General features: G+C 39.4%; 1 protein-coding gene across 14 annotated transcripts in view; it reads right to left on the bottom strand.

Moving 5' to 3' along the window:
• Positions 1 to 24,419, bottom strand: part of myo18ab (myosin XVIIIA b) — a 249,946-nt gene that overhangs the window by 21,685 nt on the left and 203,842 nt on the right. For 11 of the 14 annotated variants that reach the window (XM_063031923.1, XM_063031926.1, XM_063031928.1 and 8 more), the window contains 6 exons: positions 22,555 to 22,671; positions 21,529 to 21,612; positions 18,373 to 18,510; positions 8,697 to 8,882; positions 5,836 to 5,975; positions 3,637 to 3,681 (listed from right to left, as the gene is read on the bottom strand). In XM_063031923.1, the coding sequence (XP_062887993.1) occupies positions 3,637 to 3,681; positions 5,836 to 5,975; positions 8,697 to 8,882; positions 18,373 to 18,510; positions 21,529 to 21,612; positions 22,555 to 22,671 (710 nt within the window). The remainder of the gene's footprint in view (positions 1 to 3,636; positions 3,682 to 5,835; positions 5,976 to 8,696; positions 8,883 to 18,372; positions 18,511 to 21,528; positions 21,613 to 22,554; positions 22,672 to 24,419) is intronic. The other 3 variants (XM_063031934.1, XM_063031920.1, XM_063031933.1) reach the window with 1 other exon arrangement.

Genomic DNA, 24,419 nt, shown 5'->3' with positions numbered 1-24,419 from the left:
TACATGATGATTCCGGGCATTTGTGGGTGGAAAAGACCTATGGATTACTCAAGGACTGGTTTTACTGGCCCTGAATGAGGGGGGAAGTTGAAGAATACTGTAAGACATGCAGTCGTTGCATCCAGAGAAAGACCCTGCCTGCGCAGGCGGCTCCTTTGTCCCACTTGCAGAGTGCAGGACCCATGGACCTGGTGTGTATGGATTTCCTGTCTATTGAGCCAGACACCAGCAACACCACGAATGTCTTAGTCATCATGGATCACTACACTAGGTATGCTCAGGCGTTTCCCACTGAGGACCAGAAAGCCACTACAGTGGCGAAGGTGTTGTTGGAGAGGTATTTTGTTCATTATGGCCTCCCCAAACGGATACATAGTGATCAGGGACGGGACTTCAAGTGCACGCTTATCAATGAATTACTGGATATGCTTGGGGTTGAGAAATCCAGGACCACGCCCTACCACCCTTAGGGTGATCCTCAGCCTGAGAGTTTTAACTGGATCCTGTTGGACATGCTCGGGACTCTGGTGATCAGTCAGAAGAGTAAGTGGAGTTAGCATATCGGGCATTTAGTTCACTGTTACAACTGTACCCGCAATGACGCTACGGGGTACTCGCCTTAATATCTGATGTTCGGGCGGGAAGCGAGGTTGCCCATTGACCTTTGTTTTTGGGACTGAAGCAGGTGAATTATCTATGAAGCCCTATCTGAAGTATGTGTCCAACATGAGGGGAGAGTTGAAAAGGGCGTACGAGTTGGCTGAGGTGGCAGCCACCAAGCAGAATCAAGGGAATATGAGGAGGTCTGATCAGAAAGTGAAGTTCGCCCAACTTACGCCGGGAAACCGGGTCCTCACACGGAATTTAGGACTACTTGGTAAGCACAAGTTGGTGGATCGCTGGGCGGCCACCCCCTATGTGGTAGAGAGCCAGAAGCCAAACCTACCTGTTTACTAGATGAGACTAGGGGATGAGGAGGGGCCTGTCAATGTACTCCATCGGAACCACCTATTGCCCCTGGGTCAAGAGGTGCAGATAGACCAAGAGCCGAATTGGAGTTTACGCCTAGTACGAGGACTCTGCGGAGGCGCGGGGCGAGGGAAGAGCTCACCACGAAAGAGATGGGGCTGGGCCCAGCCTCAGAGAGGGATACTGATTTGGAAGATGATGATTCGGATGTGTGGTACCTGCTTCCGTTCGTTAATTCCCCGGTACCGGAAGAAGAGGCTCCTGACTCTTCCCCCACTGAGTTAGGTGAGAGGAGGGAGGGTGTTGGGGGCAGCCTGGGATACAGCCAGCCTTGGAGGGAGAGAGGGTGGAACCAGAACCCGAGACAGAGGGCTCCAAGTTGACGAGGGCTCCCAGTGAGAGAGCGGTCGAGAGTTCGACAGGTAGACCCGGGGTGTCTCCAGTGGTGTCTGAGCTGGAAGGGTCGCCAGAGGAGGTACGGAGGTCTCAGAGAAGTAGGAACCCCCTGGCGAGATTGACCTATGTAGTGCCAGGAGAACAGGGTTTGATCTCTACCGCTCTGGGAAGAAGTTATGTCACTGCTTTATGCACCTGGGTTGGGTTTTGTGTTTTGCAAGGAGGATTGGTGAACTCCTTTAATGTCATGAGGACATGACTTTATTTGGTGGGGGGAGATCTGAGCGTTACCATAAATATTCCAGCACCAGTCCCCATGGCACAGCACTGGTTACTAGACTCTAATCTGAAAAGTAATTCCCTACTACCACCCTCTACCTCCCACCACCAAGAAAATTTTGTATCCAATTTGCTACCTCACATTGGATACATGTTTATGGACCAGCCTATAAGTGGGATTTTGCCTGAGGTCCTTCTAAACTCCATGTAGACAACATCCACCATTCAATTTATTATAATATTTGTATAACATTGCATAAAACTCATCAGCTGTGAATGTGTACTCTTCCCAAAGCCCAACTTTAGTACTACTGCCTTCTTATAGTGGTTTAAAGCTGTTAATTTCTAGCACTATAACAGATTCGGAATTATAATTGGTGTCATATCCAAGATCATAAGATACAGGAGGAGAATTAGGCCATTCAGTCCATCAAGTCTGTTCCACCATTCCATCATGGTTGATCTCAGATCCCACTCAACCCCATACACCTGATTTCTCACCATAGCCTTTGATAGCCTGACCAATCAGGAAACGATCAACTTCCACCGCGGTCCGTGGCAGAGCATTCCACAGATTCAGTACTCCCTGGCTACAAAAGTTCCTCCTTGCCTCTTTTCTAAAAGGTCACCCCTCAATTTTGAGGCTGTGTCTTCCAGATCTGGACACCCCCACCACAGGAAACATCCTCACCACATCCACCCAACTAGTCCTTTCAACATTCGGTAGGTTTCAATCAGATCCCACTGCACTCTTCTAAATTCCAGTGAGTACAGGCCCAAAGCTGCCAAACACTCTCCATATGTTAACCCCTTCATTCCCAGAATCATCCCTCTGAATGTCCTCTGGACTCTCTTCAATGACAACACATCCTTTCTGAGATATGGAGCCCAGAACTGTTGACAATACTCCACATGCAGCCTAACTAGTGTCTTATAAAGCCTCAGCATTATCTCCTTACTTTTATATTCTATTCCCCTTTAAATAAATGCTAACATTGCATTTGCCTTCTTTACGACAGACTCAACCTATAAATTAACCTTCTGGAAGTCTTGCATGAGGACTCCCAAGCCCCTCTGCACCTCTTGTGTTGAACCTTTCCCCATTTAGATAATAGTCTGCACTATTGTTCCTTTTACCAAAATTCATTATCATACATTTCCCAACACTGTATTCCATCTGCTACCTTTTTGCCCATTCTTCCAATTTGTCTACAATTGTGACATTACCCTTATTGTGTGCCTTTTCCAGCTCCATTTAGAAATCGCAATGCCACAACTTGGCTACTATTTGGAGGGCTATATATGATTCCCATAATGATTTTTTACCCTTGCAGTTTCTTAACGCCACCAACAACGATTCAACATTCTCTGACCCCATGTCACCTCTTTCAAAAGATGTATCTTACCAATGGAGTCACACCACTGCCTTTGCCTTCCTGCCTGTCCTTTCGATACAAAGTATATCCTTTGATGTTAAGCTCCCAACTATGGCCCTCTTTCAGCCACAACTCAGTGATGCCCACAACGTCATACCAACCAGCATTTCACTACAGCACCTTCAGTCCTGCATTCTTTGCCCTTTTGAATTCTGCCTCTGTGGTACAATTTAACTCTTTGCTCTGTCTTATTAGTTAAGCTTAACCAGCACAAAGTACATATTTTTTTAAGATATCACACAATGTAGGGATATATACTATGGTTATAGTTCACTATTAGCTGAAAGTTCATTTATGTTTAATATGTGTTTGAGACTAATGTCCTCAAAACTAACATGATTATGCCATTGCAAGCCTTAGTTAAATTAGTCAATATGGCACTCTCTTTTGAAAAAGCAGAGATCTCATACGATAGTGTTATAGTGGCTTATACACACATGCATTCTTCTGCTTGAAAAGTAGTGCCATGCAGACATAAACTTCAACATAATTTTTTAAGGGCATGCTGAGGTTAGATCTAGATACATGTTTAAAGGCATTCTGATATGATTCTCACGTTTTATTCTGTCTCCTTTGATACTTTGTCACCATATCTTGCAAACTGTAAATAAAATAAAAGTGAACACAAAAAAAACCCAAAAATATACACCAGTCTGGATAGAATTGAGTGTGGATGGGAAGAATGTAGCTAAGAATATGCTGTTGCAAATAAACAATAATAAACATAAAGAAATTATGATAAATGAATATTAGCTCAAAATTCTTGTTTTAATGAAAATATATTGATTAGTACACTTTTAAAATTTGATAATCTAACTAAATTATAAAATTTTCAAACTAACCAATTTCACTTTTGCAAACACCCAAACTTACATGCATATATTCTATATCAGGGGTCCCCAACCTTTTTTGCACTGCGGACCGGCCGACCGGGGGGGGGGGGTGGTACAGTTGCCAACGAACAAGAGTAGCAGTCAAAAGCGTTGTTTACCCAAAAGACTACAATGACCATGAAGCCTTGCGCGGGCACCAATGCGCATGCGTGTCGTGACCTGCCGATTCCTCCCCCCACCCCCCCAAGCAAATTCTTTTTGGCGATTCTGTTCGTAGGGGTGGGTGTTAATCACTACCGGAATATAGGTGATAAGTGGGTAATACACTCAATTTTGTTTCTAAAAGGGTTTATCTAACGAATTTAATATTAAACACACAGCGCATATTTTCCTCGCATAGATATAATGATAAGTCAATTATCAGGGGAGCTTGAAGTGTTGAACGAACTTCCAGTAGAAGTGGCAGAAGCAGGTTCGATATTATCATTTAAAGAAAAATTGGATAGGTATATGGACAGGAAAGGAATGGAGGGTTATGGGCTTGAGTGCAGGTCGGCAGGACTAGGTGAGAGTAGCGTTCGGCACGGACTAGAAGGGCCGAGATGGCCTGTTTCCAAGCTGTAATTGTTATATGGTTATATTGGTCACTTATAAGTCAATAGCATCATAACATTTTAAGTAGTATTTGGATACTAAATGCACAGCACATATTTTCCCCATATGAATATATAAAATCATTGCAACACACCAATATCGCTGAATCAGTGGGAGCCCTGGGCTTGTTTCCCTGCAACAACACTGTCCTATCGAGGGGTGAGGGGAGACAGCGATACTCGAAGGGGGTTCCTTATGTCCAGTTTATTCCGCAATTTAGTTTTCGTTGCATTCATTGCAGAAAACTCCGCTTAGCAGAAAAATGTTGGAAATGAAAGCAACGTTTTCAGTGCTTTTGTGGCTATCTCAGGATATTTAGCCTTGACTTTGATCCAAAATGCCGACAGAGATGTTATGTCAAACATACTTTTCAGCCCGTCATCATTTGCAAGCTCGAGGAGTTGATCGCCTTCTCGCCCTGACACAGATGACACGCGGGTCATGACCTCGCATGCGTAATGGCTGATCAGTGGCCGTGACAGAGAATGAGGAAAGGTGCAGCTGACCAAATCATATCGCTTCCTCGCGGCCCGGTAGCGTATGCTCTGCGGCCCGGTGGTTGGGGACTGCTGTTCTATATAATTTCTATAAAATCAGAAATTTCAATTTATTCCTTTGAAGCAATCCACTTTGCAGTAAAATTGGCTGATTTTTGCTTTAGTTGTATATTTTCTTATAAGAATTTAGTACAATTTAAATGTTGTTGTCTTGTGAATGCTTCTTATATGATGCCTGCGATGCTGTTGCAAGGAAGTCTTTCATTGAACCTGCGCATACATGTACTTCTGCATATGACAATAAACTCGACTTTGCCTGAAACATTAACTTTTCTTTTCATAAGACCTGCCTGACTTGCTAACTGTTTCCAATATCTTCTATTTGGAAATTGAGCATCATGCACTATACTATGCAATAACACTGTCCATTTACTTGCATTGAACATACAAGCTGGAATGTTGCTTCACATGTTCTGTGTGACTAGATACTAAGTTATTCTAGACCGGGGGTTCCCAACCTGGGGCCCACAGACCACTTGCTTAATGTTAGTGGTCCAAGGCATAAAAAAGGTTGGGAACCCCTGCTCTAGACCTTCATTTAAAGAAATGCATTTAAGATAGAGTTTGCTAAATTTTGACCCCTGAAAATAACTAACAGCGTTTAGTGAGATGGTGATATTGTCTGGTCTGTTTACACATATTTGGCTTTTTGAAAGAACTTCTATAGTTTGCAATAAAGGACTGAAATGCTGCCCATCACACAAAGCATACCTATTAATAAGGTCATCATTTTCATCACTTTCCATTTCATCTTCAATTGCTGCTTGTAGATCTCCAATTCTTTTAAAAGCAAGCTTAAGGTCAGACTGTAGACTCTGATTTGCAGCTTCAAGACTTTCAATATCCATGTCCTATAAAATGAAAACATCAACGTGATTAATTGTTAAAATATCTTCAAAAAGGAAATAAAAATGGCTCTGAATTCTCAAGTCTTTAACATCTACCCCTCTGTTTAAATGGAAGATGACCAAGTCAGGGTATTTGTTCATCAATACTGAATTAATGTCCAACGTTGCTGAGGTTAAAGTATGAATATAATTTGGATGAAGTACCATCTTTCTTAGTATACATAATTTATTTACAAGTTTTAAGACTTCCATAGGAAGAAAAAAAAATCAGGCTGAGTGAAAATACAGGCAACACACACACAAAAATGCTGGTGAACGCAGCAGGTTGGGCAGCATCTATAGGAAGAGCTACAGTCGACGTTTCGGGCTGGGACCTTTCGTCAAGATTAACTGAAAGAAGAGACAGTAAGAGATTTGAAAGTGGGAGGGGGAGGGGGAGATCCAAAATGATAGGAGAAGACAGGAGGGGAGGAATGGATCTAAGAGCTGGGAAGTTGATTGGCAAAAGGGATACCAGGTTGGAGAAGGGAGAGGATCATGGGACGGGAAGCCTGGGGAGAAAGAGAAGTGGGGGGGGGAGCCCGGAGGGTGGAGAGCAGGCAAGGAGTTATAGTGAGAGGGACAGAGGGAGAAAAAAGAGAGAGAAAAAAAAGGGGGGGCAAATAAAATATATATTTTAAAAAATTGAATAAATGAGGGATGGGGTGTGAAGGGGAGGAGGGGCATTAACAGAAGTTAGAGAAGTCAATATTCACGCCATCAGGTTGGAGGCTACCCAGACAGAATATAAGGTGTTGTTCCTCCAACCTGAGTGTGGCTTCATCTTAACAGTAGAGGAGGCCGTGGATAGACATATCAGAGTGGGAATAGGACGTGGAATTAAAATGTGTGACCACTGGGAGATCTTGCTTTCTCTGGCAGACAGAGCGTAGGTGTTCAGCAAAACTGTCTCCCAGCCTGCGTCGGGTCTCGCCAATATATAGAAGGCCACACCGGGAGCACCGGACGCAGTATATCACCCCAGTCAACTCACAGGTGAAGTGTTGCCTCACCTGGAAGGACTGTCTGGGGCCCTGAATGGTAGTGCGGGAGGAAGTGTAAGGGCATGTGTAGCACTTGTCCCGCTTACAAGGATAAGTGCCAGGAGGAAGATTGGTGGGAAGGGATGGGGGGGACGAACGGACAAGAGAGTGATCCCTGCAGAAAGCAGAAGGTGGGGGGAGGGAAAGATGTGCTTGGTGGTGGGATCCCGTTGGAGGTGGCGGAAGTCACGGAGAATTATATGTTGGACCTGGAGGCTGGTGGGATGGTAGGTTAGGACAAGGGGGATGTAGTGAATTTCCAGCATCTGCTGATTTCCTCGTGTCTGCGTGTGAAAATAGAGGTAAATGTTTTCCTTAAATAAATTTGCTGATGTTTCATGGTTTCTTACGTTCTGAAGCTGCAAAGTAAGAAACTGCAGAGACACAGCTCAGAACATCATGGAAACTAGCCTCCCCTCCATTCTCCGTAAAGACTTTTTGCTGCCCAGTAAAGTAGCCAGCATAATCAAAGACCTGACCTACTCCACATATTTCTCTCCTCTCTCATCGGGCAGAAGGTATAAAAGTCTGAAAGCATGTACCACCAGGCACATGAAACGGCTTCTAGCTCACTGTTATAAGATTACTGAATGGTTTCCTAGTACAATAAGATGAATTCGAACTCACAATCTGCCTTGTTATGATCTTGCACCTTATATCTACCTGCACTGCATTTTCTCTGTATCCGTTGCACTTCATTCTGCTACTATCTCAATACACTCTAATGATTTGATCTGTATGAACAGCATGCAAGACAAGCTTTCACTGTACCTCAGTGCATGTAGCAATAATAAACCAATTCCAATTCGTTGAGAAGCCTTCCCAACATTTTTCCAAAAGTCATCAGGTGCCGGGCAGGTGCGAAGGTTGGTTTGATTTAGATCAATTTAGATACAGCCTTATTTCCATTGCAATCTAGCACCAGACATCCCACCTCTCCCGGAACTTCCGGCAGTCTCCCGCATATTAATAGTGGCTCCCTGATGCCCACAAATTATATACAATATCACGGAAATCAACTTTTTTGAGAGCGAGCGAGAGAGGGAGAGAGAGCGAGCAAGAGTGAAAGCAAGCGAGAGCGCTTGAGAGCGCGCAAGCGACCACGAGAGAGAGAGAGAGCGCCAGCGAGAGCACGCCATGGCAGTGTTCCAAAAAAATATATAAAACGTACGTCACCCCAGACTACAGTAAAGTGTATCCCTGCCTAATAGGGGACAAAATAGTGACAGTGTTGCTCGCCGCACTGTTTGCAACAACGACTTTTCTACTATGGTGGGTTAAAATGTAAAAGACATGTTGAGGTGAGTTTAACAGGTGTCATTCATTCATTAGCATAGCTAACATTATTTAAACTAGCTGGCTAGCTGCTAAGGAGCTACTCTATTGTAGACATCCCACCTCTCCCGGAAGTGTCCCGCAAATTGATGGTGCTACCTCCCTGAAATGAGTTTTTGCAGGGTGGGATGTCTGTAGCACTCATATTAAAAAACGAAAATGAGCTGTAGAGATTAACAAAATCTGGATGAATACATGGATAGGAAGTATATGGAGGCTATGGTCCAGGTATGGGTTGATGGGAGTAGATAGTTCAGTGTGGACTAGATAGGCCGAAGAGACTGTAATGCTCTGACTATTCACTTACTAGTTCATGTTTTTTACGGCTGGCTTCTGCTTCCTTCTTGGTAAGTTCACCCATTTCTTCCTTAAGATCCCTAAGCTGTCGTTGCAGTCGTTTATTTTGTTCTTTCTCACGATTCTCAGCAGCTGATCTCTGATCTCTTTCTTCTCCCAGTCTTTCCAGGTTTTCCTTGAGACGACCAACTAAGCTCTATACAAACAGTAAAAAGATAACACATTACTTTTTGAATTACTATCAGTATCTCCAATTCAAACTGTGTAAAAGATAACATATTACTTACTGAATAACTACAGCATCTCTAATTCAAACTCTGTAACTGAAAGTGTTGCAGAGAAGAAAGAAAGGGCATCTATTCTCCTTTAATAGCTTGGCAATTAAAATAGTATTGATAATAAAACCGAAAAAAGAAATCCTGACGGATGCAGCTGCTGACATTAACAATTCCTAAAAATCAGGAAAATTTATTGGATTGGTAAAACTTTTTTTTCCATTCCAGTTTAAGAAAGCTGGTGCTTATGACTGCTCAACTAACTGAATTCAGCATGAACTCTCAGGTGGTTTATACACATATTTCAAATTAAGTTTCTGATCTGATTAACTGTACCCTGTGCAATAATCATTAATTGTTCAAAAAAACCACAGGTGCTGACTATATGAATTGAGAAACAGCAAAAAATTATAAGTAATCTGGAGGTCAGGCAACATTTTTGGAGAGGGAAACCAAATTATCATTTCAGGTCAATGAAAATCATCAATCAAAAATGTTAAGTTCTGTTTCTCTCACCAGCAATGCTGTGAGACCTGCTGAGTATTTACAATCATTTACATCAAATGTGGCAATTCTTATTAAATTCAATTGCAGCTAACATGCATCTTTCCTCTTCCCAAATGGAAAGTACAAATATATATCCACGCTTAACCACAAACTCTTAATAAAATTTTCAAAAATATATATAGTTTTTCTAAATAAACTTACATTTGCCACAAAAATTAGAACCATAATCCAGAGTTGGGGAACCTTTTTGAGAGCATGTACCCAAGTTGGTGATAATCTTCTGAAAAATTCTCTCACGTGCCATGACATGACAAAAATCACAGAAGAGATTATCATTGACTAATGAGTTAATTAAGGACTTCAAGGGAAAGGATGAGTCCTGTTGCTTAGTTACTTGTATTCATTGCTTTATTATTGATAAAAGTAATAACAGAGACAGATAGAGATAAATGAAGCATTTTAGGAAACTTCTTCAAAATCATTAATGCTAATCTTTGAAAAAGAGAATTGGAAAAAAAGCAATTTCTAAATAGTATTGTTATTTTAACCATTTACCATCCCAACACTGTTATGTACACCAGGTCTACGAGGATTTCCAAACGTATCATCCATCGTTATATGTTGTCACAACCATCTGGCCAGCGCCAAGACAGTGTGAGACATTTCCTGTTAAAACACCTTGCTGCTCTTTGAGTTGTTTAGAAACAATTATTTGCTGCTTTATTTGCGAATAAACATAACCATAATGTATCTTATTATTATGGATGGAGTTTAGAGAATCAGGAGGCGGCACCACATGCATGTAATGTGCCTTCAAAACTTTTTACATGTGCTATTTTGGTTCTCCTCCCCTGAATCAGTCCTTGTCGAAGTGCTATAATTTTCCAGTATTATTCAACCTCTCATTTCAATTTGGCCTCTCTTTTCACTACTACTATCCCAGCCTGCCCAATTTTTCTAAACTTTGATTTTGAAGGAGTCCCTATACTGTTACAAATACTGTACCTCATTTAGATAAAGTGCAGCAATAAGAAAATTACAATAACTAAATCCCAGATAGGTGTCTCACTATCTGTTCCATTTTAATATTTCCTCTTTAACCTTTCATCAGTTGCCCTTACTTGCTCCTTTTCTATAACATCGCTCCCTCCTGGTTCTTTTTTTACCTCACACTGCAGAGAAATTAGATTACTTGCAACCTTCTCCAACATATAATTGGCGTTTGAATCTTCCTGATGTGGCTGATTTTTGGCTTGTCCCTAGGCTCATGTGTTGTTTATTTTGTGCCTATAAGCTGTGTGCCTTGTTGTTTATATCTGTGTTTCTTGTATTTGTGATTTTAGCTACCTGTTATGGTTTGTATAGCACTTTAGCCACCATGGGTTGTTTTTAAATGTGCTTTATAAATAAATTTGACTTGACTTGACTTGACTGCTGAACCTGCAGGCATGATCTACATTTTACCTCATTTCTTCATTGATCTGTTTACAGCTTTTATCATCCAGAAGCACGGAATCATAAAACTACTGAGAATCAGTATTCATGTTTCCTTCATGAAGTTCAGCTGTATTCTCTAAATAAAGTTCTCTCTGATATCAAGATTAACTGGGCTATAATTTGCACCAATTTAACATAAGCAAATTCATCTAGTTTAATGAGTTCACATAAACATTTAATTTTTTCCATTCTTGCTTATGTCATGCTTCTCAACTTCCAGCTCAGGTCAGAAATGCAGAACCTTGAAATACTGTTGAAATTTAAACTGAGTTTGCCCTCTAATACACAAAACCTTTTCAACACCACCTCCTACATCCACACTACCTTGTTACAAAAATCCTAATCCACATAGAACATAGGACATAGGACATACAACAGTACTGCAAGGAAAGAGGCCATTTGGCCCACAATGTTGTGCCAAACTAATTAGATAGGTAACTGATGCCCAACTAAACTAAATGCACAATGCCCATATTCTTCCATTGATCAACCTTCTAACCTCGCACCTTGTAACACTTTATTCTGTTATTGTTTTACCTTGTACTACCTCAATGCACTGTTGTAAATATCTGTATGGACAGTATGCATGACAGATTTTCACTATCACTTGGTACATGTGACAATAATAAACCAATTTACATTCATGTGCCCACCTAAGCACTTCTTGAATGCCATTATTGTATTTCCTCCACCTCCACCTCCACCCCCAGGCAGTGCATTCCAGTCACCTATCACATTGTGTAAAAAAACTTGTCTCATGCATCTCCTTTGAACTTACCCCCCTCTGATCTTTAATGTACCCTTAATCTTGTATTAGACATTTCAAACCCGGGAAATTTTGTACTAGCTGTCTGTTATATGTCTCTCATAATCTATAAATCACAGTTGTTGCATCTCATGGTTCTATTTTATCAATGATTTCAATGTTGTTCCTCCCTTTGCAAATATCAACTCACTGAGACTAGACCACATTTTTATCTGCATGTGCCTCTGGTTTTTCTCCACCCAAAAACTATTAGTCAATGTCACACCAATAGATAAATCATGGAAATATTTTTGTAAAAAAGAGATCACTTAACCCATTGAAACCATTTGCCTCAATGAGCCTGTTCATTTATTCAGTAAAATCATGGTTGATTTGATTATAATCTCAACTCCATATTGTCATCTACTTTCAGTAATCTTTCACTCCTTTGCCCATCAAGAATCAGTTTCCACCATACAAACACTCACAACTCTCAGTAAAAACAAACTTTCCCTTCTTAAAGGGATGGCACTTGCTTTTTAAAAACTGTGGCCAATAGTATTATGTTCTCCACAAGACAAGAGTATCCTTATCACATCCATTCTAGCAAGACTGCTCAAGATTGAACACCTTGCCTTCTTCTAAATTCCAGTGGTTATAGGCTTATCCTGTCCAGCCAATCTCTGCCCATGAATGAAACAAATCAATATCTCATTATGTCCTCTTCCTAACTTCCATACGTTTATGTCATCAGCAACCACACCTTTGGTGTCTTTATCCAAGTCCATAATACAAAATATAAAAAAGTCAAAGCTCCAGCACTGATCTTGAGGCACACCATTCCTTCCATTTTCCCAACCACGAAAACCCCACATGCCTACTCTCCATTTCCTGTCAGCCAGTTCTATATGTACCAATGTGTTACCTCCTCATCAGGAACCATTTATTCAGCGCATTACCCCACTATTTCCCTGTAGACAAGTAAACGACTTCCCTTCAAGTGCTTAACTGTCCCTTTTAAATTACATGATTGACTGTGATTTAACCATCCTTAAACACAGCAAGTTCCAGATTTTCACCTCTCTAGCATAAAACTTTTTCCTTCATATTTTCCAGAATTGATTTGCCCTTCACTTTAAATTTGTATCCCCTAATATTCCATCTACTAAATGAGATTTACTCTATCGAAACACAATAGGATCTTCTGGACACTATTAAATATTCTCTCAACCATTTTTATTCCATAGAAAGAAAAATGAGGTTATTCATTCTAACCTTGTAGTTCCTTTTCTTTCTTTTTCAATCTTTTTAATTAGTTTCATAAAATATAAACATAACATAGCAATAATACAAAATCGTTGGAAATACACTGTTATACTTAAGATGAGTAATTATAAAACCAAATAGTATAAATTGACAAAACTCCCAATCATGTAGGATAACAATGAATAATACAGGACAAAAAAAAACTGGAGAAAAATCACGAAAAAAAAGAAAAAAAAACAAATCCTCCGCAAAAAAAAACTAATCTAAACAGAATTAGTCAACTAAACTAAAAAGACTTGGGCAATTTTAACAACGTAAAACTGGAAGAGAAGAAAACCTTAGTGTCGATGACTCCATTCCTCCCAACCAGCAGTACAGAGAAGTAAAATAAGTTTGGAAATGGTCAAATTACATCATATGAAAATGCTGAATAAATGGCCTCCAAGTTTTTTCAAATTTAATGGAAGGGTCATAAACCACACTTCTAATTTTTTTCCAAATTCAAACACAACATAGTTTGTGAAAACAGAAACAGGTGAATTGATTATGGGGAGCAAGGACATGGCAGACCAATTGAATAATTACTTTGGTTCTGTCTTCACTAAGGAGGACATAAATAATCTTCCAGAAATAGTAAGGGACAGAGGGTCCAGTGAGATGGAGGAACTGAGCGAAATACATGTTAGTAGGGAAGTGGTGTTAGGTAAATTGAAGGGATTGAAGGCAGATAAATCCCCAGGGCCAGATGGTCTGCATCCCAGAGTGCTTAAGGAAGTGGCCCAAGAAATAGTGGACGCATTAGTGATAATTTTTCAAAACTCGTTAGATTCTGGACTAGTTCCTGAGGATTGGAGGGTGGCTAATGTAACCCCACTTTTTAAAAAAGGAGGGAGAGAGAAACCGGGGAATTATAGGCCGGTTAGCCTAACGTCGGTGGTGGGGAAACTGCTGGAGTCAGTTATCAAAGATGTGATAACAGCACATTTGGAAAGCGGTGAAATGATCGGACAAAGTCAGCATGGATTTGTGAAAGGAAAATCATGTCTGACGAATCTCATAGAATTTTTTGAGGATGTAACTAGTAGAGTGGATAGGGGAGAACCAGTGGATGTGGTATATTTGGATTTTCAAAAGGCTTTTGACAAGGTCCCACACAGGAGATTAGTGTGCAAACTTAAAGCACACGGTATTGGGGGTAAGGTATTGGTGTGGGTGGAGAATTGGTTAGCAGACAGGAAGCAAAGAGTGGGAATAAACGGGACCTTTTCAGAATGGCAGGCGGTGACTAGTGGGGTACCGCAAGGCTCAGTGCTGGGACCCCAGTTGTTTACAATATATATTAATGACTTGGATGAGGGAATTAAATGCAGCATCTCCAAGTTTGCGGATGACACAAAGCTGGGTGGCAGCGTTAGCAGTGAGGAGGATGCTAAGAGGATGCAGGGTTACTTGGATAGGTTGGGTGAGTGGGCAAACTCATGGCAGATGCAATTTAATGTGGATAAATGTGAAGTTATCCACTTTGGTGGCAAAAATAGGAAAACAGATTATTATCTGAATGGTGGCCGATTAGGAAAAGGGGAGGTGCAACGAGACCTGGGTGTCATTATACACCAGTCATTGAAAGTGGGCATGCAGGTACAGCAGGCGGTGAAAAAGGCGAACGGTATGCTGGCATTTATAGCGAGAGGATTCGAGTACAGGAGCAGGGAGGTACTACTGCAGTTGTACAAGGCCTTGGTGAGACCACACCTGGAGTATTGTGTGCAGTTTTGGTCCCCTAATCTGAGGAAAGACATCTTTGCCATAGAGGGAGTACAAAGAAGGTTCACCAGATTGATTCCTGGGATGGCAGGTCTTTCATATGAAGAAAGACTGGATGAACTGGGCTTGTACTCGTTGGAATTTAGAAGATTAAGGGGGGATCTGATTGAAACGTATAAGATCCTAAAGGGATTGGACAGGCTAGATGCGGGAAGATTGTTCCCGATGTTGGGGAGGTCCAGAACGAGGGGTCACAGTTTGAGGATAGAGGGGAAGCCTTTTAGGACCGAGATTAGGAAAAACTTCTTCACACAGAGAGTGGTGAATCTGTGGAATTCTCTGCCACAGCAAACTGTTGAGGCCAGTTCATTAGCTATGTTTAAAAGGAAGTTAGATATGGCCCTTGTGGCTACAGGGGTCAGGGGGTATGGAGGGAAGGCTGGGTTCTGAGTTGGATGATCAGCCATGATCATAATAAATGGCGGTGCAGGCTCGAAGGGCCGAATGGCCTACTCCTGCACCTATTTTCTATGTTTCTATGTTTCTATGAAAACCAGTGAAATACAGTAGGAGGGTTAATCTCTTTCCAATTCAGCAAAATGGATCTTCTAGCCATTAAAGTAAGAAATGCAATCATCCGACGAACTGAAGAGGTTAAATGATTTGAGTCTATCATTGGTAATCCAAAAATAGCAGTAATTGGGTGAGGTTGTAAGTCTGTATTCAAAACCGTTGAAATAATATCAAAAATACCTTTCCAATATTTTTCCAACAAAGGACATGACCAAAACATGTGAGTTAAAGAAGCTATCTCGAAATGACATCTATCACATCTAGGATTAATATAAGAATAATAACGAGATAGTTTATCTTTGGACATATGAGCCCTGTGCACTACTTTAAACTGTATCAACATATGTTTAGCACATACAGAGGATGAATTAACCAATTGAAGAATTTTTTCCCATTTTTCGATCGGTATAATAATCTTAAGTTCTCTTTCCCAGTTTTAATTTTATTGGGAACATTAGGACATAAATTCATAATTATATTATAAATAATTGCTACAACACTTTTCTGAGAGAGATTTAGATCTAAAATTTTTTCCAAAGTATCCATTGGATATGACTGTGGAAAATTAGGAAAAGCAGTAATTAAAAAGTTTCTAATCTGTAGGTAGCTAAAAAAGTGAGATCTGGGTAAATTATATTTATTAGAAAGCTGATCAAAAGACATGAAACAATTATCCAAAAATAAATCATGAAAACGTACTATACCTTTGGTTTTCCAATCAAAGTAAGCTTGATCCATAGTGGAAGGTTGAAAAAGGAAATTAGATATAATAGGACTTGCTAAAATAAATTGATTGAACCCAAAAAATCTTCGGAATTGAAACTATATACGTAAAGTATGCTTAACTACTGGATTATTCATTTGTTTACACAATTTAGAAGAAATAAAAGGATGCGAAATTCTTAAAACCGAACCCAAAGAAGACCCTTGTAATGAATTACATTCAAGATTTACCCAATGTGGATATAAAGATACATCTAAATCTCGTAACCAAAATTTTAAGTATCGAATATTAATTGCCCAATAATAAAATCTAAAATTCGGGAGGGCGAGTCCCCCCTCTTTTTTAAGATTTCTGTAAATACCTTTTACCTAGCCTAGGATTTTTGTTCTGCCATATATATGAGGAAATTTTTGAATCAACGTTATCGAAAAAAGATTTTGGGATAAAAATTGGAACCAATTGAAATACATATAGAAATTTAGGCAAAATAATCATCTTAATAGCATTAATCCGACCAATCAAAGACAAAGATATTGGTAAGCATTTAGTAAACAAAAGTTTAATCTGAATTATCACAATATGCAGATGATTTGTTATTATATATCTCTAATCCGGAGAAGTCAATTCCTGCTATTCTAGCTTCGTTGGCTCAATTTAGTAATTTTTCTGGCTACAAATTGAATCTTAATCAGAGTGAATTATTTCCCCTAAATAAGCAGGTACCTATTTATGGATGTTTACCATTTAAATTGGTTACTGACTCATTTATATTTTTAGGGATAATAATTACGAAAAAGTATAAAGACTTATTTAAAGCTAATTTTTTTACCTTGTAGTTCCTTAATCGCTCAACTATCTCGGCCTGAAACGTCGACTGTACCTTTTCCTAGAGATGCTGCCTGGCCTGCTGCATTGACCAGTAACCTTGATGTGTGTTGCTTGAATTTCCAGCATCTGCAGAATTCCTGTTGTCAACTATTATAAAAAATCTCTTCTGCACTCTATTTAGGACTTTTGCAAAGATTCAGCATAACCAGTCTGTTTTTGCACAGTATGCTTCTATTCATGAAATCCAGGATTCCACATGCCCTCCAAATTATGTAATGTCACCTTCAAAGTTTTTATGCACATAACACAGGTCTTCTTGTTCATGTACATCCACTAAATTTGTAACATTATGTCTATTGGTTATCACCATGCAATTTCTGTCAAAATATGCTAGCCATATTGCTGTACCAGAATAGCTAAGAACAGCTCCTATGCCATAAACAAACTCGCTGACGACAACCCTGTTGTTGGATGAATCAGAAGTGATGATGAGTCAGCTTACTGGAGTGAGATAGGACACATAGTTGAGTGGTGCCACGACAACAACCTCTATCAACATCAGCAAAATTAAAGAGCTGATTATGGATTTCAGGAAAGGGTAGGAATGCGCCAGTCTACACTTGGAGATTGGTGGTAGAGAGAATCATCCGCACTTCTGGGTGTTAGCGTAATGGATGAACTATTCATAGCCAGCACACAAGTGCAATCTTAAGGAAACTGTGCCAGCGTCCTTATTTTCTTAGGTGGTTAAAGACCCTTGGCTTGTCACTGAACATCTAACAAACTTTTACAGATGTATTATATTCTTGGACAGCAATTTGTGCAGGAACATGAGAAGTTGCACAGAATTGTGGAGTCTGCTGAATATATAACATCATCACCATCAGTAGTATTTATAGGAGGCACTGCCCCATGAAGGCAATGTCTGTAAACAAAGATCCTCATCATCTAAGCCTTGATATCTTCCTGCAGCTATCATTGGACAGGAGGCACAGAAACCTGACGCCCCACATCACTAGGTTCAAGAACAGCTACTTCTCTTCCATCATTTGAAAGAAAAGCCTTACATTGGCAAAACCTTAATCAAGACAATTTAACAAGACTACAATTACCTTGATCACTATGCACTAAAATCATTTTTTTGTTCTAATTGTGTTCTTTCTTGCAAAATTATGTATAATTTATGTTTAATTCTCGTGGATGTTGCTTATATGGTGTTACATACCTGTGATCCTGTTGCATTGTTTTTCCATCACACCTGTACATAAATGTATTTGTTCTATGACAATAAAACTCATCTTTGATTATGAAGAAACAATTATTTTCTATTTGTAATTTAACATTCAATTTGATTTGTATGGTAATCTATGATGTCACAGCTCAACTTTCAAACGCATTCTTTGTCATGATCATTTTGTTTCAGTCTTATATATACATTTTTAAGTTTATGTTTTCAATTGCGTGGCATGCAAAGGAATCTAGAGTAAGATTTGCTGCAACTACGTACCTCAAGACGTTTAACCTGAGTCTTCTCAAATTCCAGTTTGGTTTCAAGTTCACGAATCTTGGCTTCTTGTCTACTCACCAAGGATTTATCGACCATGGATTGTTCTGTAAAATCTAGCTGACTCTGCAATCCTTGTAACTGGAAAAAGTTGCATAGAAAATAGCAATTCAGAATGTATAAAGCCATATTGATTAAAACTAATGCAAATTGACTAGAAGTCAGCTGAATAAAACATATTTCCCTTATTCCACACAAAGATTAACGAATCACTGTTCCCGACAATGGGCTCAAGATACACTTCTTTACCAATGGTGTACTGTGGCTACAGTATATATAACCAACAGGATGTAATACACTGTTGATCATGGTGACAATACCTCCCTCTGTTCTTACTTCCATCACCAGGAAAATTAAAAACAGCTTCACAAGCATTACTATATCTCACCTCCAAGTTCCAAGCTTTGCTGATTTGGGCAATCATTTCTATGTTTTTTCTCCCCACTGGGAGTGTTATTATAATCATGAAGGTCTCAAACATCATGGGAATTGCAATTTCACCACCAGCTAGTTCACTGGTTTATTGGCGGGAACGACAGCAGGGGAGCTGCATGGCCTCAGTCGTCACGAGAACGAGGCCTCAAGCCGCAGTGTCATTTGTTTGCAGCCATCCAGGACCGAGGCGGAGTAGGTGCCAGACGCAGTGTGGCATGCTGAGGTGCTGCCCTCCAGCACTTGCTCAGCGGAGGACAAGCTGTGTTCCACTGCAGAGTATTGCAGTATTCATGGACTCAGGAACTAGGACTATATATTGTTTGTGTGACTGTATTTTACTGTTATTTTATATCTGCATTTTGTGCCTTGTGCTGTGAATGATTGTTGGTACCGCATTTTGCGCCATGGCCTTGGAGTAATACTGTTTCATTTGGCTGTATTCATGCATGGCTGAATGACAATTAAGCTTGAACTTGATCAAGGATAATAAATGTGATTGTACCCAATAATTTATTCCTAATAACTAATAATGAAAATAACTAAACTAATGCAAATATTTGAGATCAGAGGAGAAAGAGTTAATGGGGATTTGAGAACAACTTCTTTATACAGAGGATAATGGATATATAGAATGTGCTGCCAGAGGAAGTGGTAGAAGTAGATACAATTACAACATTTTGTGTTGCCCTCTGGTGTTCACTCAGTGGAAGAACAAGCTGGATCAGGCCACCTTACCATCAATCTAATCATGCGTGCAGGGACTTAGGCTATTTTATTACTTTTTTTCTCTTTGTAACTGATTCTGTTCTGAAATTCTAACCATATGTGGAATGTACAGTGTGCTGTGTACTTCTGGTAATGCCTTTTGCACCTTGGCCCTGGTGGAACACTGTTTTGTTCGGCTATATTCATGTATGGTTCAATGATAACTGAACCATACATGAATACAGCCATAATGGGAAGGTTTATAGTGATATTGGCCAAATGTTGGGAAATGGGACTAACTCAGGTAGGCATCCTGGTCAGTATGGATTAGTTTGAGCTGAAGGGCCTGTTTCCAAGTCGTATAACTTGATGAGTTTATTGTTGACACACAAAACAATATTATTTCAAAAACATTTCTGATCTTCTAATGGTCAATGGGACTAGCAGAATAATGTTTTGGCACAGACTAGAAGGGCCAAATGGCCTGTTTTCTGCACTGTAGTGTTCTATGGTTCTATGGTGATATCATAGTTTTCTGATAGATGGTAAATCAAGTATTCCAGGACTTTACTGATCAGGTCACTTGGCTGTCATACAGATTTGAAAAATATAGGTCTTTTGTACCTAACCGGTAACTACACAAATAATGCTCAGCATGGCTATTTATACAATGTTCTAGCTTTAATTTAAAAGGGGTTATTTCAACCTAGTGAAGAAAATCTATGTTATTTTAAACTTTTAAATTACATAATACTGTGATCAGCATTGTTTGTACAGAAATGCAGAATGCCGTGCCATGTTTGGGATGCATGATGCACAAATTTGTTTCATGCAGAAAGTTCCAGGACTGCCAGGAAAACAACTGGCATTGAACATCTTCTGAATATTCTCTTCATCACTCTTATCTTCACATAAAGATTGGAGTGATTTTTTTTGTGATATCAGGAAATGCAAGTTTTCTTTCCTTCAAAGCAAGTGACTTTTAATGACAGAGCTTCAAACGTTTACTACTGAATCTAAAGATCATAATAACTAAGGCAGGCTATTCAGCCCATATTAATTTACTAATCTAGAAAGAGATTAAATTCTAATCATTTACTACAAATACGTATTATTGTATGTTCAAAAAAAACTTTGCTCCAGAAGCTATAAAATATTCAGTTATTTGACTTAGTTTAATTTGTTAGAAAATATTTATATTATTTATTTAAAGATGTTGCTGACAACCACAGTATTTATTGTCCAACTCTAATTGCCCATGAGGAGGTGGTGGTGAGCTTTCTTCTTGAACTGCTAAAGTATTCCAATAGTGGAATCCATTTGTAATCCACTGGCAATCAAGCACTGCAATATTTTTCCAAGTCAGAATGGGGCTTTGAAGATGGTAATGTTTCCATTTGCTTATTGCTCTTATCCTTCTTAAGGGTAAATGCTGTAGATTTGGGAAATATTGTTTAAGTATCCTTGGTAAGTAACTGTAATCCTTTTATTGATGCTACAAACTACAGCCACCATTTAGAGGTAGATGTGGATCAGATGCTATCAAATGGACTGCTTTAAGTTGTATAGTGATAAGCTCTGCATTCAGGAAAGTAGAAAACTTTCCATTAAAGATTTATCTTGTGTCTTGAAGAAATGAGGCAAAGGATTTGGTGAAACAAGCAGTAAGTCACTCATTCAAGGTTAACTACTGTCCAGCCTGTGCTTGAAATTAATTAAAGTGGCTGATCCAGTTAAGTTTCCGGTCAATGGTGAATACTTGAACTTAGATGATAAAAATACCAACAAATGTCAAAGGCAGACGATTAAATTCTCCCTTCATGAAGGTTGTACTTGTTTAGCAAGTATGAGGCATGAATGTCATTTGCCACATGCTATACCTGAATGCTGTCTAGGTATTGCAGCATTACAACATAGATTATGACAAGAGAATAAACCATAAGACAGCAAGATACATACCTTTTCTTGCAATTCTTGTTTTTCTTTATAGGCATCATCTAGCTGTGACTGCAGTTCATTAATCTGGGCCAGATCCCTAGATGACTGTAGAAATATTTAGTTTCATAAATATGAACTTGAAAAAAAATTAAATTTCAGGAATTAAGGAGGCAAGGTTGAGCTGTAAATAGCTTATTCTTTTAGAAACAAGTCCTACTTTGTTAGAAAATATAACAAAACACAATCATTACAGTCCAATGATCATCATTCACCAGCCCCTGGATCACGTATCAGACTGGTCCTCAGTGTGACCCAGGGCAGCAGATTGCTACTTCCAGAATATGACAGAATAGCTTTGATAACAATGGAATTACCACCTCTACGCTTAATGGCTGTCAGAGCTATCAATGTTACTAAAGGTCTTTAACATTCACAAATATTTAAAACTTAATAGGGACCTATTAAAAATTAAATCAAAAAGTATTTTAAGATTAAAAGTTGGAAGATAGTACATATGGACACAGTGTATTTTAAAACACTTTACAGACTTAAATAAAAAGGTACCTTACCTAAGCAGACAATTTCTCCCATTCATTTTAACAGGCCTGCATACTTATACCTAATTCACCTGGTACAGGTTTAGGGAATACATACATCAGCCTGAAAGCTGGCAAAACTATTGAAATTAACATTGCCCTGTTGACTGCATGCGGCGTTTACCAGTATTGTTTCGGTCCTATAGCCAGCACTCTAATGAGTGGAAGGCTCCTTTACAGCCTCTTCTGGGGAATGGTCCGGTTACAAGCTTGTTCAATGGAAAATCTGACCCATTCTATGCCTCAGATGGACTTAAATTATATAACTGAAACAGTTGTTGATAACTATCAAAAACAATTTATCTATCACTTCCATAATAGTACCAAATTAGTCATTTTTTAAATAAATTCCATTGTGTCTTTTCCAGTACAAATCATATTTTACCCTGTAAACTAGATAAAGGGCAGGAAGTCAGTAGAGTCATTAAGAATAATATCAGATACTACTTACCTGAGCTACTATGGCTTTGTGTTTCTTCATGAGTTCATTCATATCTTCTTGGTCTTCCTCGAGTCGGCTCTGTAGCTCATTTTTTTCACGTTGAAGACGACTCAACTGCTCTTCCAGCTGTAGGAGAACATAGTTGTAAATTGTTTATGGATTTGAACGAAACTATTCAAATTTCAAACTAATTCAAACTAATATTTCTCTTAACTTGTGAGAGAAGCTGTTTCCCATCGAAGGTTGGAAATACTGTACTGGAGATTGAGGATGCCGATCCACTTGGTCAACAATGTGTGCTCCCTGATGATCTTTAAATATGATTATATGATCTTATGTATTTGATTGAACAGATATGTCACTTCATTTACTTCTTCATCCAAAAGGCACAACCACTATTGCCTTCAGCATTGGAATATACCATTCCAGTAATGGACACAAATCGCTGGTGGAGCTTGCATCCACATATTTCTGACTTGAAGAGACAGCGCTTGCAACTGATCTGCATTTATACTACACAGAAACAGAAGTATCCCTCCAGCCTTTGTGCCTCATATGCTATTCAGTAAGGAACATATACTTTCTTGCAATAATCCTAGATTAGGTCCTGATTCCCTCAATACCCAAAATTCTATTAATCTCGTGTTAAATAAGAAGTGCTGGAAGCACCTATTCTGTGCTGTATCTCGATTAAAAAAATTAAACAAATATTGATAGAGGACCCAATTCCAAAATTACAAGAATGACTTGTTGGCATTTGACCAGATTGGATTATTTTGTGAACAGGACATACCCAGGCAATGTTGTTGAACTATACTAGAAAAACATATCTAGACCAGATTTTCAGCAAAGCAGCTGGGATTTTGTTCGATCCTGTATCTTTTCTTGTTCCAGTGCCCACAGGCTTTTCTTAAATGGTAAAGTTAATTAGATTAGGCTGAAAATGGGCTTCTGTGACAGTGGGAAGCTCCAGAGAAAATCCCAACAGAAGCTGACATTGATCATCCACTTGGTACTTCTAGCTGAAGACTGTTACAAATGTTATGCCGGGAGTCCTGTCAGTGTGAAGCTGCTGCCTCCCTTTAGCTGTTAAATTGTCAATTTCCACCCGCCTAACCCACCATTCACAACTAGATTTGGCAAAAATGTAAAACTCCTATCTTATCTGGTAGTTGTGAGAATGTTAGTATTTGCTGTTGGTGTACAGTTGCAATTTTACCAGTTTGCACATATTTGAAAGCATGTCTAGTTCTTCTAGCACCATAGGCCTTTCACGTGAACGTGCTGCACCCCTTTAGTACAATTTCAAAGCTGGGCATGTAGTTTCAGCCAATGTTTATCCCTCAACTAACAATACCTTAAACATACTATCATCTGTGTAAGCTTGCTACATGCAAATTTGGTACTAGGCCTTCCTACAATATTAAAGTGACTACCTCTCAAAAGTATTGTATTGGCTTCTACTATTCAAGAATTAAAATACCTTGTACTATACAAAAGTTATATAAATAAAAATGGGTGGCTAAGACATTTGCACAGTACTCTATTTGTTAACATTGAGTGGTGAGTTTGTAAATCTAGCGGGAAGGAAGGATTTTAAACGCAAACAACAGGAATTCTGCAGATGCTGGAAATTCAAGCAACACACATAAAAGTTGCTGGTTAACGCAGCAGGCCAGGCAGCATCTCTAGGAAGAGGTGCAGTCGACGTTTCAGGCCAAGACCCTTCGTCAGGACTAACTGAAGGAAGAGTGAGTAAGGGATTTGAAAGTTGGAGGGGGAGGGGGAGATCCAAAATGATAGGAGAAGACAGGAGGGGGAGGGATGGAGCCAAGAGCTGGACAGGTGATAGGCAAAAGGGATACGAGAGGATC

The sequence above is a fragment of the Mobula hypostoma genome, chromosome 23 (genome assembly GCF_963921235.1).
Source record: "Mobula hypostoma chromosome 23, sMobHyp1.1, whole genome shotgun sequence".
NCBI lineage: Eukaryota > Metazoa > Chordata > Chondrichthyes > Myliobatiformes > Myliobatidae > Mobula > Mobula hypostoma.
The sequence above is the reverse complement of the archived record's forward strand: the minus strand, read 5'-3'. Positions and strand labels throughout refer to the sequence as shown.